The following is a 16226-nucleotide window of genomic DNA, read 5'->3' as shown; positions in this document are numbered from 1 at the left end:
GCCCATGCGTGCCACAGAAGTCTGGTGCTCGCTGGCTTTCGGCAGGGTCATGTTCTTAGTACAAAGACTTTATGGTAAGAGCAAGAAAGTAAGGAATATGGATACAATGTAGCCACGGTCATTTCCTAGAGTGGTAAGTAGGGACATTCCTGCCTAGTCATTTAGAGTCTTTCAGTGAAATACAGGAAGTGTGAAGGAGACAGTCCAGATGTGGCTATAAGCTCAGGTGGAGGAAGGAACGAGCTAATGCTTTTGGGAAAACACAGAAAGACTGCTAAGCAGGTTGATTTGGGCCTTGAGTTGGAAATGAGAAAAATCACCCCAATGCTTATAGAATTACATACCTGATCAAAATGTTTAGAAATTAAAAATATTACTCCAGTTTTTCAAATGTAGTGGATACAGACTAAAATGTTACACCATTTAAAAACAAAATATCCAAAAGAAAATACATATTTTTTGAAGAGTTAAAACAAACTAAGGTTAAAAAAACCACATTTATCATTTACTTGACATCTTTAAAATATTAAATACTAACCTTGATTCCCTTCAGGCTAGACACGTGCTTAAAGGATCTGTTGGAAAAGTAAATAAATATGTGTAGTAAATATAAACTCTTGATGTAAGAATTGACTACAACTAAGCTTTCACTTAATGAGTTGACATTTCAGCATTACCATGTAACCCATGTTCTATTTTCCGATGTAAGTGAGAACAGCTAAGGTATAACTATGCACACTTTCCATTCAACAATAGCAGCTTTCTTAGCTGACCTGGCAAATCACAGCTGTTTCCGCCCTTTGGCTTTAAGTGTGCTACTATTTAAAAACCTTTCTACCAAAGGAAATCTACTCGAGATGACCGCTGGGCTTTTTACCCCAGCTGGGACTGCCCCAGCCAGCTGGGGGGCCCTGAGATGCAGGGCAGGAGACACAGCAGTCAGAGAGCCGACAGGAAGTGCTGGCCACACGGGATATGCTGCTGAGCACCGGCGGAATCTGGAATGTGAGGCACACGTGTTCCTTCAGGGAAGGAAGGTAAGACCTTCCTCTGCCCAGAAAGACGGGCAGACGTGCGTCCTGGCCCAGTGACCTTTGCACCATCTGCAGTTGGAGACGTTCTGGAGAGACCCTCCTCTAGACCCTTCTTATAAACCTGCTTTCCTCCGTCAGTCTACAGAGCCTATCTTTACGGAAAGTGTCACATGTACCTTACAGAGGGTTTTGATGTCATCCTGTCCCATCTTTAGCCTACTTTGTTCCTCAAAGGATATTGTTCTTGCGAGACTGAGTTATCACCAGAAAAGTTTTCATCTAATCGTGCTATGCCTAAAATAATTATGGTTAAAGCACTCGGAGTTAGACTCCACAAGTTTAAACCAACAGTAGCTACTGAGTCACGCTGAACCAGACTGTGTTCTTGCCTGTGGATTATCTCTCTGCAGGCCTGTTGGGGCCAGAGACTCCCCCACCCCCACCCTCCCCACCCCCGTAAGCACATGTATCCACAAATACTCTTGAGTGCTTTCCAGGGGAGAAACAAGTGCTGTCAGTCAGAGGACAGGGTTGTATTAATTCTTCAAAACAATTCAACTTTTAAGATGTGACTAAATTTATCATTGTTCTCTCAAAAGCCACCTCAAACAAGATGGTAATTAGAAGCAAGCATACAAACTTCATCCTGAGAATTACCAGGAGACAGGCTAGAAAGAAAGCCTGTCTCACGATTTACGCCCACCTCAGGGAATAAATACTACAGCATTAGCCCCAATCTCTGTCTACCTGCCGAGCCTCACTTTCAGTAAAAATGAAGTGCTAATAAAGACGCTCAAAGAAAGAGGAACCCAGTTTCAAGATATGGAAGATCATAAAACCAGGCACAGAAATAACCTGGACACTGAGATTATCAAAGAATCTATGTAAAATATACTAACTACTCTCAAGAAAAGGAAAAACCCACACAAAGAGCGGCTAAAAGCAATGCAAAGGATGCCATTGGTTGTGTAATTCAAATAACACTGCAGCCCACTGTCCTCTGAGAGACCAAAGCCAACCTCCCCATTCACACAGAAAGTCACCAGCCAGCAGCCAGCAGCAGGAGGGAGGGAGGGAGGGAGGAGAAGCACTGCCTATAGGCACATGGGGAGACATTTTCCTCACGGGTACCATGGTAAGTAACTCCACTCATGCTCATGCAAGCTTCCCTAGTTAAACTCAGTGAGACACACACGCGACACGCACGCACCGCACACATGCACGAGCACACACACACACACACGCTCAGAGCACACACACACACACAAACAGGTGCACACACACACGCACACACACACACACACACAGGTGCACACACGCACACAGGTGCACACAGCGCAACACAGGTGCACACACACATGCGCTCGAGCACACACACACACACACACACACACACTCACACACACTCACACCAGTCCTCACGCACACACACACACGCACACACACACACACACACACACACACACACGCACACACACACACACACACACACACACACACACACACACACACACACACACACACACGCACACACAGACATAGACATGGAGTTGAGTGGGGTCTGGAAGGAGTTGAGCAGGTGGCAGAGGGGACAAGAGAAGACCACAGGGAGTTAATATTTAGTCAGAAACACTGCATATGCATTAAATATTTTTAAATGAGGAAACATATGGTGCTGCAATCTTTGAAGGAAGCTGTGCACAGCCTGTGCAGGGAGGAGCCTGCAGTGCAGCAGTTACTGACACATTTTAGTGAAGGGAGCAAAGGGCTCAGACAGGCCACACTTCCAACCTGGTATCATGAGGGAAACTCCTACTGAGCTGGAACACTGTGCCCTGGCCGTATCTCACAGGAACCGCTCTTACCCGACTAGTCCTAGAAGAACTGATTTAGTTAGAATATAAACGACAATGTGATGGAAATGTAGGCTAGTCAACAAAGGTGACGAGTAAGAAAGACCATTGTCCCTGGATAACAGATTCGCTGTTCTAAAAGCTCTCAGCATTCCTAACAACCTATAAATGAGACACTGTGTCAATAAAAATACCCACACAAAAACAACTAAAAATAACACTTTAAGGTTTAAATAATAAAATGAATGTAACTAGCAGAATTTTGAAAGAAGACATAGTGATGAGTACAGCACTGCGTCACTGTAAAAACACTAAGTAGCAACTGGCACAGTTAACAGTAATAAACCCACTGAACAGAATGTAACCTCCAAATCAACAATTACATCTAACTCAGCGCACGTAAAGATAATCTGTAAGCGGAAATGGTGGCGCCAGGTGCTGTGGAGTAGCAAAGACGCTAAGTTACCAGTTACCGTTAGCACTTCCCTCATTCATTAAAATGCCTCACTCACAGAAGAATCAAAGTTGTAAGTAAAAAGACAAATCTTACAAGTAAACAGGGAGAATTATTACTCTGAAATAGAAATAACGTCTTTTGCAATGTGATTCAAATCCCTAACGCCATGAAAGTATTTTCCAACTTTTACTGAATACAACTATTTTAAACCTTGTTTGAAGTTAAAAACTAAAGAAAACCAAACGAAAAATATTAAGAAAGGAACTGCAATCCACCCCAGCTCCTCGTCTCTCCCTCGAACTCTCAGAGCACGGGCGGCCATGGGCGGGCGGCCCGAGTAGCTGCTGGCACGTGTTAGACACGAACCCAGCACAGAACTGCACCAGCTTCACCTGTTCTAAAACAGACTCACAAGTCAGTACCTCGAGGCATCTGTACATTACTGGGGAGAGCACGATTTAATCTTTAAGGAAGGAAGGGCACTGACCACACACAGATATTAAAATAAGATTTCGCCCTTTGAAACGTACCGATCCATTATATGCACACATATATTATATACGTGTACTGGGTAAGAATAGTCATGAAGTAGTGTTTATGAGGGCACAATTCCAAAGGTCTACTAGTCTACATGCCAACTGTAGAATATAGAATATATACAGTGTGATTACTCAATGAGATATTAAGCAAGTATGGAAAACAATGTGGCAAGGATATCTGAATGCCATGATCTCGCGACTCATGTGTACACCAAGCTACCCATCTGCTTATAAAAATAATAGAACATATCCTAGCTACAAGTCTAGGGTAGGAGAAGCATCCTGTATCTATCATATATAAAAGAGCATATTACTATATAAAATATGACTTCTAAATCCAACGGGATGTTACTTTGATACTATTTGATTCGCATTTCTAATGTCAAAGTTAGAAAATATGACCACCTTACGCTCAGGGTTTATAAGCCGAACTCATTATGAATACCATTCATATAAAACATCTAAAACAGTAATCTGAGACTTACAACTTTGCGTCTTCTCTGTAATCATCCAGGCCTTCATCATAGGATTTTGATCTTTCTGTCTTTGAGGTGTGCTGGCCATCCAGGCTGGGAGGTCCAACAGATTCTGCAATTAAATTCAGCATTCACAATTTTCAAGTTTTGCAGATTCTTTCGATGGGAAAAGATCGGCTGGGCATGCGCTGTGAAGTCTGGCGTGCAGACCACTTGGAACGTACCTTGGTCATGGGAGAGCTGACGTCGAATCAGAGGAGCAGAGGTGGTGAGGCTGGGGGGAACGGTTGCAATGGAGGGGACCTGGGAGGTAGAGGCAGAGATGACAGCAGAAGCAGGGATGTGTGCGACCTCGTGGTCGATGCTAGGGCTGGTCGGTTCGTCTGGAAGGAAGGGAGACAAGTACAGGGACCTGAGAGACCTGAGACTCCACTGTTGTTACTACAAGAGGCAGATAAAGGTTTAACAGCCATCAAAGCACCAGTAAACAACACAGCGGTGTGTGTTCACCTCACACCACCACGACTCAAGCGACGGCAAGAACTCTGAAAATGAGTGATTTCTCCCAATTAGTAAATAAAAACATAGCAAAATATAGGAATTCAGAACCCAAATGGACTAAAGAAAATAATCAGATAATATACAAAAAATTATCTTTCAAGTCCCTCAGTTCATGTGTCCCATGCCATCATGTGTCTGTCCATCCTGTGCCCTCACCCCTCCCCCTCACCCCCTTGAATTTTTGTAGGAAGATAATGAAGCCCCATCACTAGCAGCCAGAAGTTGCACACCACCAGGACATCCTACTCTATTGGGATTTTTGTATAAATCACAAAAGGTCCCTTCTTCCCCAGCCAGGACAGCCGTAAGATTCTCCTTAGCTTTGTGCAGATATATGTGTAGGGACAGGGGATTCTGTGCCACGAGTTCTCACTATCTCCAAGTCTCTCATCTCATCATCTGTCAGACAAATCTGTATGCATGCATGACGGCTAACATTACTGGTGCCCATTATTACATGTATTCCATGTCCCACTTCCTGTAATACAAAAGCCTCAGGCGTGAGCCTTTGCAGACTTACTCAACAGTGGCATCTAAAGCAAGCCTGACACTGAGTCCTGGTCAGCAGCTGCCTTCCCATTAGTGAGCAATGGCTTCATTCTAAGTTCCTACTTCTGGAAAAACATCAATGACTTACATGCTAACATTTTAGAATAAGAGAATATAACTGAATAAGAGGCCAGCACTATAAAGCCTAAAATTACATGCCCCACCTGAACTCTTTTACCAATAAACTATAATTATATAAAACTGAATTTTGACTATTTTGTTCAGAAGGTCAAAAACAAATTGTAATGATCTCCTATCATTTTAATGATAGGTATTTTAGCATAAGAGCCTGAGAAATTGTAACATTTCTATTTTATGAGTAAAAGCAATAAACGCTGATGATCGTGCTTTTGCTTTTTTTTTTTTTAAGAGCAGCTGTTTAACTTTTTAGCCAAACAAATGATTCTGAAAACATCTCTCAGCTACTTTGACTAAACATGACAGTTATCATGTATCAAGCACTGAGACTTGCTTGAAGAATCTTAATGAAATAAAAATTTAATTTTACAAGAACTAGTAGTACTTAGGATTTAAGTTCTTGAAAATGTAATGAATTTTTAATTAAATCATGTATACATAAAGTAAGTTTTAAAAATCTAGGGGCTGGAGAAATGATGGCTCAGGGGTTAAAAGCGCTGGCTATTGGTTCACAGGAGCAAGGCTTGATTCCCAGTACCCGCATGGCTCCTCGCAACCATATGTCCCAGGGAATCCATAGGCGCCAGGCACACGTGTGGTACACAGACATACGTGCAGGCAAAACACTGTTGCACATAAATAAATAATTTAAAATCTTAATTATTACTGTTGAGGCTGTGAATGATGCTTGCGTGTTGGCATGTGTGCTAAAACGTGTGTGCAGGTCAGAGGATAACTCTGTAAACAAGTTCTGCCACCTACCTTGGTGTTTGGAAACGAGTTTGAAACACACGGGGTATAACCCACCTGAGTTTCAAGTGTACGTTTCCAAGAGGGAGGAAGAGGGGTAATTATCTGTTTCAGTGGGAGAAACACTGTCCCAATCACTGCAGTATTGTTTGCACTTTTTATAATATACATCTCTAACCAGTATGTTGAAAAAGAGGCTATAATTTTTAAAAAATATATAACTTGTTTCCCTCAAACGTAGATTTCCCTTATAAGTACAATTTTTATTCCCTTTTAAATTATGTATACTTTTCTATTATGTTAGAGATACAGATTTCGAAATACTACTCTGTATAAAGACACAAAGTAATCCCAATACAGTAAGAGTGGGTGACTGCAGAACCCTGGGTCTCCCCAACAGAAAGGTCATTTCCAAATGGCTCTAATAGTATGTACAGAACACTTCCTCCTACCACTGCAGGACAGACATTCTTCTCAGCAGACTACGGGGCTCTAGAAGAGATCAGATACTAGGACACAAAGCAGGTGTTAAAGCACAGAGCTGTGGAAAGCATTTCCTGAACTCATCTGACAACTGCAGAACAGCCAGGAACCTGACAGGATGATGGATGAGTCACCAAAGAAAGAAGGGGAAAGAAAATTCCCAGAATCAAATCAAAGTGACAGCACAGTTTGCAAAAACCTATAGGCTACAAGGAAAGCAGCCCTCAGAGGTCTGGTTACAGCCCGAGTTCCCACACTGAGAGGCCACAGAGAGGTGGAGGCAGTACCACAGTGAGCCCACGCTGCTCTTACACAGACAGCACCCACATCAGACAGTTTAAGGCCGCTTACAACTCCAGCTCCAACGCCCTCTTGTGGCTTCTGCCAGCACTGTGCAGAAATAATTAAGATGAGGGAAGAAATTAAATAGAAAGAAAAAAATATTAATGACCAATGAATCAAAGAGTTAATACCTGAAAAGATAAACAAGTGAGAAACCCTTAGTTACACTAAGCAACAACAGGACCCAATTACAAGCCAGCAAGAGAGCCATTACAGCCGGGGATGGGGGAGAGGTTGGGGTGGGGGCAGGTAACGTTCTTTGTTTGCAGACGGCATGATCACTGTGATAATTAAGGTCACTGTCAACCCGATCAGACTTGCATCAGCCTTGGAATCATCACGGAAACACACTCTCTGGGTGTGTCTGAGAGTATTCCCAGAAAGGTGTAACACACTGGGCAGCACAGTGATGGCGAGGTGTGCCAGACTGAATCTCGAGGACTACCTTCCATGTCTCTCTGCTTCCCCGCTGCAGACCGTGTGATCAGCTGTCTGACCTCCCTGTCATGAAAACTCCATCTCCAGGACATAGGTTGGGACGGAGCTCGGTTGGCAGTGTCTGCCTAGCATGCATGAAGGCCTAGGCTGATGAAGGCCTAGGCTGGAGCCCAGCTCTTCATGAGTGGGTGTGGCTGAACACAACTACACTGCCAGCCCCGGAAGATAAGGGAAGGAGGATAAAGGCCGAGCTCATTCTCAGCTGTGGAGTTCTAGCTCAGCCTGGGCTCCTGGGTCCCTATCTTGGAAATAAAACCCAGCAATAACAATAAAAACAGTAACAACAAACTATTAATACAAATAAATAAATTTGGTCAAATTTCAGGACACAAACCCACCACCAACATAAAAACTTGGTATCAGTTCTACACACTCATCAGTAGCTCGTGGGCTACTCGGAAATGTCGTGAAAATAATCCCCTTTACAATTAGTTATAAAAACGAGAATCCTGAAAAATGAAAGAAGCAAATGATAAATGGTCACTGTACAAAAGTCATAAAGCACCAATGAAAGAATTCAAGACAAGCGGCTACCAGGATGCCTTGGCTTAGGGAGGCTTAGAACGCTGTGAGAATGTCCGTTCTACCCGTCAGGACCTATGAAAAACCAATAGCCTCACAGATGAACCCACCCACTTACAGCCAAAAGACCAGGTAGGAAGACTGTGTGATGAGGTCTGGGTGGCTTCTTCAAGACACAGCTACTGGGGAATGCATCAATACCCAGCAGAAATCAGACCCTTTCCATATACAGCAGCCAATTCAAAAGGATGGCAGTCTTACACGTATGTCTTCCATGTACAGGACGACCAGAAAAGAACGAGACAAATAAGGTACCAAAAGAGCAGGCAACGAATGCAAAACTGGACTATATCAGAATTAGGAAGAAAAGAAATCGAGGTGAAGAGAATATATAAGATGAGAGAAAACATTTACAAACTATACACCTGACAAGGGCTCAAAATGTCTGGAATATTTAAGGAACTCAATCACCGACCAAATAAACTGATTCTTAGAGCAAAAGATTTGAAAAGACAGCCACCTTTCTAAGATGCACACACTGCCAGAGGCCTATAAACAGGTACCAGCAGGAAACAAACCGCCACTGCCCTGCCCTACCACCTCACCTCAGCCTCACCCAGAAGACTGAGGTCACAAGTGCTGGCAAGGATGTGCAAGGCGATCCTCACATGCTGTTAGTGCGAACACGCAGAACAGAGGAGGATTCTTCAGAGCCAAAACAGAACTCCCATGTGATCTAGCAACCCCACTACTGGATACATCCAGGGGAAGCGATGTCAGCACGCTGGAGAGGCGTCTGAAATCCCAGGTGTACCAAGAGTTATTCACAAGAGTCACCGGGGAATCAGCTGCAGTGTCCATGGTTGGGATCAAGACACAGACAGAATGTAGAACACATATAAAGCAGAATGCCATGCAAGGACGTTTAAAACAACCATCTGCAGCATGAGTGAATCTGGAGCTGTGTTTTGCTAGGTGGAGTAAGGCAGGGACAGAAGGCCAAAGGCTGTGACTTATCTCTCATGGTTATCAGAGGCTAGACAAGAGGCGGAGGGATGAGGAGAGACTGGCCAGAGGCACAAAGTTTGGCTTTGCAGGAGGAGGAGAATCTGGAATTTCACAGCACCACCAGGACAGCATTAGCAATAAATTGTGTCTTCAAATACTTAGAAAGAGGTTTCAGTGCATATGTCATAAAGATGTAACACATGTGAGAGGAGACGGAAACGCTAATCACCTCATCTGATCAGATATCACCTTGTGGGGCTGGAGAGATGGCTCAGCAGTTAAGAGCAGTGACTGCTCTTCTAGAGGCCCTGAGTTCGATTCCCAGCAGCCACATGGTGGCTCACAACCATCTGTAATGGAATCCTATGCCCTCTTCTGGTGTCTGAAGAGAGCTGCACTGTACTCACACATATAAAATAAATAAATATAATCTTTAAAAAACGTCGCCTTGTATCCATCCCATAAGCATTAAAACTGTCAACTAAAAATCAGTTAAAGTCTAAGGGAGCTGGGCACAGGGGCACATGCAGGGTTTAATTCCCGCACTCGGCAGGCAGGGACGGGTAGATGTCTGGTTCCAAGCTCAGCCTACGTCTACACAGTGAGTTCCAGGCCAGCCAGACCTACATGAGACTCTGTCTCAAAAAAAGAAAAAAAGAGAAAAGAGAGGGGTAGGGAAGTAGGGAGGGGAAGAAAGGGGAGAGGAGAAGAGAGAGAAGAAAAAGAAAAAAAAGAAACAAAACTAAACAAGAGGCTGGAGATGGAGAGATGGTTCAGTGGCCAAGAGAGTGGATGCTCTGCCAGAGGAACCCACACGCAGGTCTCAGGCATCTACACTAGGAAAGGCTGCTTCTGTAGCTCCTAATGCCCTCCGCTGGCTTCTGCAGACACCGCATGTATATGCTGCACAGACCTACATTACATGGAAGCAAAAGACCCTACAGATTGTTGTTTTAAATAAAACTGGAACGAACTTTCTTCATACACGCTTTGTCAATGTTCTGATCCTCTTAGAACCCAACACCCTGTGTTAGAGCAGGATGATCTAGTGTGGGGAGAGAGGGTCAACCTTCTAAAACACAAATATTCAAAAGGTCATTCAAGCAGCGAATATCCCTTTTTTTATTTAAATCGACAGAGGTATACGTAAAGCTCCATTCTTGTTTTTACCAAGACGGGTCTGGGTCATCTAGGCTACTCAGTTTCCACTTTACAAATGGTTAATCTGTTCCGTTTTTCTGTTTGCCTAAAAAGGAATCTGAAGGTTTTCTCAAGACACAGATAGACTTGTAAAGTATATATGTCAACAGATTTTCAAACTACTGCTCGTAATATTTAAAAGTGCAGTGCTGAACTTTTCTACATTACTATAGGTAAGATTGATGTGACATGTCCAGTGTGTAATAAAATGTAAGAGGAATCTTCTGCCTGTACCACATTAGTTCTGCCTGATGAATTGCTGAATAAGTGAATGGGCCCCACATTGATATTTTGGGAAGGCACTTGGTTATTTGAGGGTGCCTGTATCTAGTTTTCAAGTAAGAAAAATCACTATTAAGATAAGAGGAACTGTAAGGCTGTCAATGCACTGTCATGCTGCATTTCATGAGTCTGCTTGCATACAGAATTATACAGATCACTATTCTCGATCTTAGTTATGGCTACTTTTTAATGAAATAATTGATTTTTATTTTATCTCTGCACTTCATAGGACTAAACAGAATCCACAGATAACAGCCAGCACTAAAACGTATTCCAATGTCATCTGATTGTAATATTCTCACCATGAAGAAAGAAAATGTGATGTTGTCACTGTGGTAAGATCTTAGTGGCCTGTGAAATGCAGCATAGGACTTAGAATTTCAAACACACACCGCAATCATCAGTCTGGAGTTACTGTCGGTGGAGATAAGGTGTTAAATTCTATGTGCAACAGGAAACCTTGGCAGAAGGCTTCAAACAAGCGTGCAGGTATCAGTCTGGCTGAAGCACTCCTCACGATGTTGACAAGACGATGATATCCTATTTATAAAACTTTGACACCGTGCAGACTCCACCTCTTAAACTGATTTGGATACTGACACCTCACAGTTCAACAGCTAAGTTTCTGGAGAAAGGAGTACGAAATACTGCTCACTGACAGCCATTACATTCAGCGTGAAGGGGAATCTTTCACAAACTGTAAGGTGATGCCTTGTCACAGGATGCAGGTCTGTCTTTACAGTGTGCTCTGTAGAAAACAATGCCCCTGGAGTGTGCCAGCACTGAATCGAGCTAGCCTAGAGCCCTCCCTTCCAAGTGCTTCTATGAAAAACCTCCACAAACTTCTCATTTATAAAAACGGAGACGCTGTTAAATGGAAACTGTGGTTGTAGATTATGTCTCGGGACTGCACATCATTATGACACACTTACCTACCTTCCTTCCTTTCTCTCCCCTCCCTTTTTTTTTGTACATTTAATCATCATTCAGCTGCTGTGTTAGCGCTCATCTCCCCAGTGAGTGCCATCCACCCAGGCAGTGCTTCAGGTACAGGGAACAGTGGTGTGAACCAGGTGTGAGGCCAAGGCACTCAGTGTACGAGTTCTGCTGCGGAGGGGAGCACTGACTGCCGCGCTGAGCGCACATGAAGCAGCCATCTTCGACACAGTAGGAAAAGCCTAACTGGGTTAGGGATATCTGACGGGGCAGTGAAACAGCCCAGCAGAGGGGCCTCTGGTCACCTGTGCTGTCCCAAGCATGCCTGACATATGTCTGAGATAGCGAGGAGGCTGGGAAGGGAGCAGACGGGAGGGAGGCACATGAAAGATCCTCGTGCGAACGAGATCACCGAGGAGAGCCAGAGCAGGGTGGCCTGGCTGGCCGCAGCAGACGCCATAGTTCATGTCTGTTTTAGGTGAGATGGGAGGGAAAGAGGAGGGCCGAGAGGTGTGACCTTCCGCTGGCTGCTGTGTGAGGACACTACTAGGATAAAGGGAGAGGCTAATGACTCGTAGGTGGGACAGGTGACGCAGACCGAGGTGTGCACCTTTCCCTTATTATCCCTGTAACAAAGTCAATACACAAGAAAGATCTTTAGAGGAGTAAGCCCAGGAAGGAGGAGACACTGCTCAAATGCAGGACTCATTACTAATGGTCACAGCTCTTATGATGATTTGTATAGGCTTGGCCCAAGGAGTGGCATGATTAGGAGGTGTGGCCTTGTTGGAGTAGGAGTGTCACCGTGGACATGGGCTTTAACACTCTAATCCTAGCTGCCTGGAAGCCAGCCCTCTCCTGTTTACCTTTGGAACAAGATATAAAACTCTCAGCACCTCTAGCTCCATGCCTTCCTGACGCTGCCATGCTCTCCCCGCCCCCGCCTTGATGATGCTGGACTGAACCCTTGAACCTGAAAGCCAGCCCATGACGTGTCATCCTCAGTCGTGGTGTCTGTTCCCAGCAGGAAAACCTAAGCTCAGTGAGCCACCAGAGTCCCCCGCGGTCACTTACGGGAATGCTTCTGTAGGGTGCAGGCTGCCTACAGGAGCAGGAGTGACTGAAAGGCCCACCCCAGTGGGGTGACAACCAGGAGACCCTGGCCAGGTCTTCCCCCAGCAACCGTTTACTGCAGACAAACCAAGGGCAGGGCCTGGCTGCTGCTGATCCAGGAAGATCAACAACTAGGTCCAGGCTCTGCTGATTCTCCTGACCACAAATGGCAGGGACTGATTTAACCAAGACTACAAAAAAAGAGGACAGAGAGGGTCACGTGTAACCCATGAGCCCAAATACTCAAATCCTGAGCTACAGCACCCTGTGTCAAGTACGCACTAGATGCAAGCTTACCTCTAAAGGAAAGTAGCAAGCAGAGATAGATTTAAGAAGGAGAAAAGCAAATCGCTCTGACTGAAGCACAACTTACACATTTAGAGTAGTTGCTGTGGCTTAGTGGGAAAGCGCTTGCCTAGCATGCACGGGGCCCTGGGGTCAATGCCAGGCACAGGACACTTAAGACGCTGTCAATGCATGCACACTTCAGGATTTCCGTGCCTGTGGAATACAAGTCTCCCCTTTTCACCCAGCCAGCGCTGTGCAGCGCCTCTGCGTGAGCTCACCTATAAAAGGTATGGAAGCCAGGGAATCGCCAGGAGGGCTGGTGCAGGAGGCCTTCCTCTCCTCCATTCTTTTGATGTGGACCTCTCTGCGAGCATCATTTGGCAGCCAACAGGTGGGGTCTGACCCGGTCTCCTGGTCATTCACTGCCAAGATGTAAGACTGATGTCTTAAAGGCTGTGGCGTCTGGCGGCCAGACGGAGGTTTCTCTCTCAGGATGACGGACTCTTTATCATCTGGCACCTCTGATGGCTGAACGTCAGCCTCCTGTGAGTCGACATCTCCATTCCGTGGACTGGCATGTAAGTCTAAGTCTGACGTCCCCAGGTTCTCACTGAGCTGGGGACTGGTCTTGGCAGAGGTTCCTGGTAAGCTCGGGGAGACGTTGGTCTGCAGCTCGCGGTGAGGGAAGGTGCTTTCGGGCCGGCCCCGTGTCTGCTGACTCAGCAGGCCGTGTTGGTGCAGATGGTTGACAGGCCTTTGGTCTTTCGTGGAGGCCAGGGAGTGCTGGCTGAAGGACGGCTTTGGGACAGGTGGAGGCAGCGCTTTCAGAGAATTACTTCGGACTTTCACAAGTGGAGACCTGTCTTGTGCAATACCTCGTGGCAGTGACATCCCACTCGTGGTTGGAAAATTTCTGTTGGAATGTGGTGGTCTTAGGTCCGGCGGGATTTTTTTAAACTGTGAAACAGGTCCCACCCCTCTCCCACCCAGTCGCCTGTTATCAGAATTAACAACGGGGGCCACAGTCAAATTTGAGCCTCGGAAAGGTTTGTGCATTTCTTGCTGCCTGGGTCTCTCATGAATGCCCCGTCGGTCATCCTGCTCGGTGAAGCCACTCCACTTGTAAGTCTGTTTTCGTTCCCCGTTTGAGTCGGGCGTCTGACTTTCAGAATTGACAGTGGCCGTGGCTTCACTCTGCCCCTCGATGTAATCCCACGAGCGAGTTCTATGGTTGCTGAAGCTAACAGGAGGGGAGGTCAGCGCTCCTTGAGACGCGCTCCTCGGGCAATACTTCATCAGCACGGAATCTTCCAGTCTTTCCTGAGATACACTGCGCTGCCGGATCTGAACGGACTGGGGCACCCGGTCATGAGAGGTGCTCCGACGTCGTACCTGCAGGGCGGTGCGGGCGGGCACCACCTGGTTATAGTCTGCTGCGCTCTGAGATGCAGCTCGCAAGCTGTCCAACCTCTCCTGGATTGTCCGACAACCTATGTGCAATCTCCTGTTATCAATGTATTCTTTGTAAGTCTTATAGTTTTTCCAGTCTATGTGCTGATGGGAGTTTGCGGAATAGTGATTGACAGACACAGGGGGAGAATCCACAGCTTGTGATCTACTACTTGAGATTCCTTCTGAATGTCCGCTGTAATTTCCAGATTTAAGTAAAATTCCAGAAGGTTCCAGTGACCTGGAGTCTGTGGTCTGGTGAATCAGACGGGCAGTGGGAGCCGATGCCGGAGACGTGGTCCTGGCTGCTGCTTTTGCAGAGGCCTGCTCACTTACACCATACCTTACCTCTTCCGTTCTATGTGCAGGGCCTGAAGGGCTGTTTCTATTGGCTAGCAAGTCCACCACCTTCTCAGAAGGCACAATGACGGTCCTCACACTCTCACTGCAAACACACACGGCCGTGTTTGACTTTGCAACATCTGTTGGTGATGGAGGCACTTGTATTTCCATCCTATAGGCCCTGCCCGGTTGTGTCAGGACTGGTGTACTGGTTTGCTGTTTGTTCAGCAATGAGTCGGGAGGAGACACTTCAACTGGCTGTGCCGTGGCTGATGGAGTAGCCGGGAGCCAGGGATAGCAAACTGGTGGAGGCTCGGGAATGTCACGGGCATTGCCGCTGTAAGCGCCGTTGCCTTTCAGGTAGGCATCTTGAGAGTACGCCTGTACAGAAATCACAGCAGAGTGTCACACAATGACGTCCATGCTTCTCGTTCACCCTCTGACTACCCTACCTTAATGCCCAATGATGCTGCCTATGGCACACATGCGAAGCACGGCACAGGGTGCATTCTTACGAATCATTCTGTCTGTCTGTCTGTCTACATCCGGAATGTTCCCCGCCCCTGCCCTCCTTCAGAGTCCCTCCCCATCTCCCTTCCCCTTAAAGAAGTGGAATAAACTGTAGAACATGCCACACACACACAAACTGCAACCATTAGTTTTTCCGAAAGGCTCACGAGACAGAACAGATCACCCCTAACCAACCAGGCACAGCCATGCTACTTCTAAAATCCCCCATTCAGCTTTACGACTTTTTCCAGCAGTCAATAGGTTAAATGGCTGCCTATTAAATCCCAGCAAAAAAGATTATTAATGTTTACATGGGGGAAGGTCAAACTATTAAAAGCCTTACCCAAATACATTGTTATTTAAGTCAGTAATATATAACTGATTAAACATGTTAATAACATGTATTGGAATGACCAGCCAATTAACTACAGAATTAAAAATAATCCGTCTTTAAAAATTAAGCCCCTAGAACCACACAAAATATCTTCGTATTTCAAGTCAGTGAGTGTGCATGTTTAGGAAAATTAAGTAGCACAAACTAAAAAGCAAAAACAACAAAAAAAAAAAAAAAAAAAAAAGAAAGAGGAATTCATCTATTCATCTTCCCGATATAAACTTTTTTACTTTAAACTAATGCAAACATTACTTGATAAATTTATTTTGTCTTTTACTTTAGACATGCAAGCATGCATGCAGATCAAGTTTTAAAAACCACTGATTTACAGAATTATCTAACAATCCTTGTGAAAGCTTAAGCACTGAAATGAATGGAAGAGATCCACACAAACAGGTCCTGGTGCCACGCAGGACTGTGCCCGGCTCCAAGGCAGCAGGTGTGGTGATGCCATCCCTGATCACGCAGGCTAATGCGCGGACGCAGCACTCCTGTCTCTGCA

General features: G+C 45.4%; 1 protein-coding gene across 1 annotated transcript in view; it reads right to left on the bottom strand.

Annotated features, from left to right (window-relative positions):
• Window positions 1-16226, bottom strand: part of Arhgap21 (Rho GTPase activating protein 21) — a 124878-nt gene that overhangs the window by 19421 nt on the left and 89231 nt on the right. Inside the window, 4 exon segments of the mRNA XM_032884712.1 lie at window positions 539-575; window positions 4369-4471; window positions 4584-4742; window positions 13308-15201. Of these exon segments, the coding sequence (XP_032740603.1) occupies window positions 539-575; window positions 4369-4471; window positions 4584-4742; window positions 13308-15201 (2193 nt within the window).

This window comes from Rattus rattus, chromosome 14 (genome assembly GCF_011064425.1).
Source record: "Rattus rattus isolate New Zealand chromosome 14, Rrattus_CSIRO_v1, whole genome shotgun sequence".
NCBI lineage: Eukaryota > Metazoa > Chordata > Mammalia > Rodentia > Muridae > Rattus > Rattus rattus.
The sequence above is the reverse complement of the archived record's forward strand: the minus strand, read 5'-3'. Positions and strand labels throughout refer to the sequence as shown.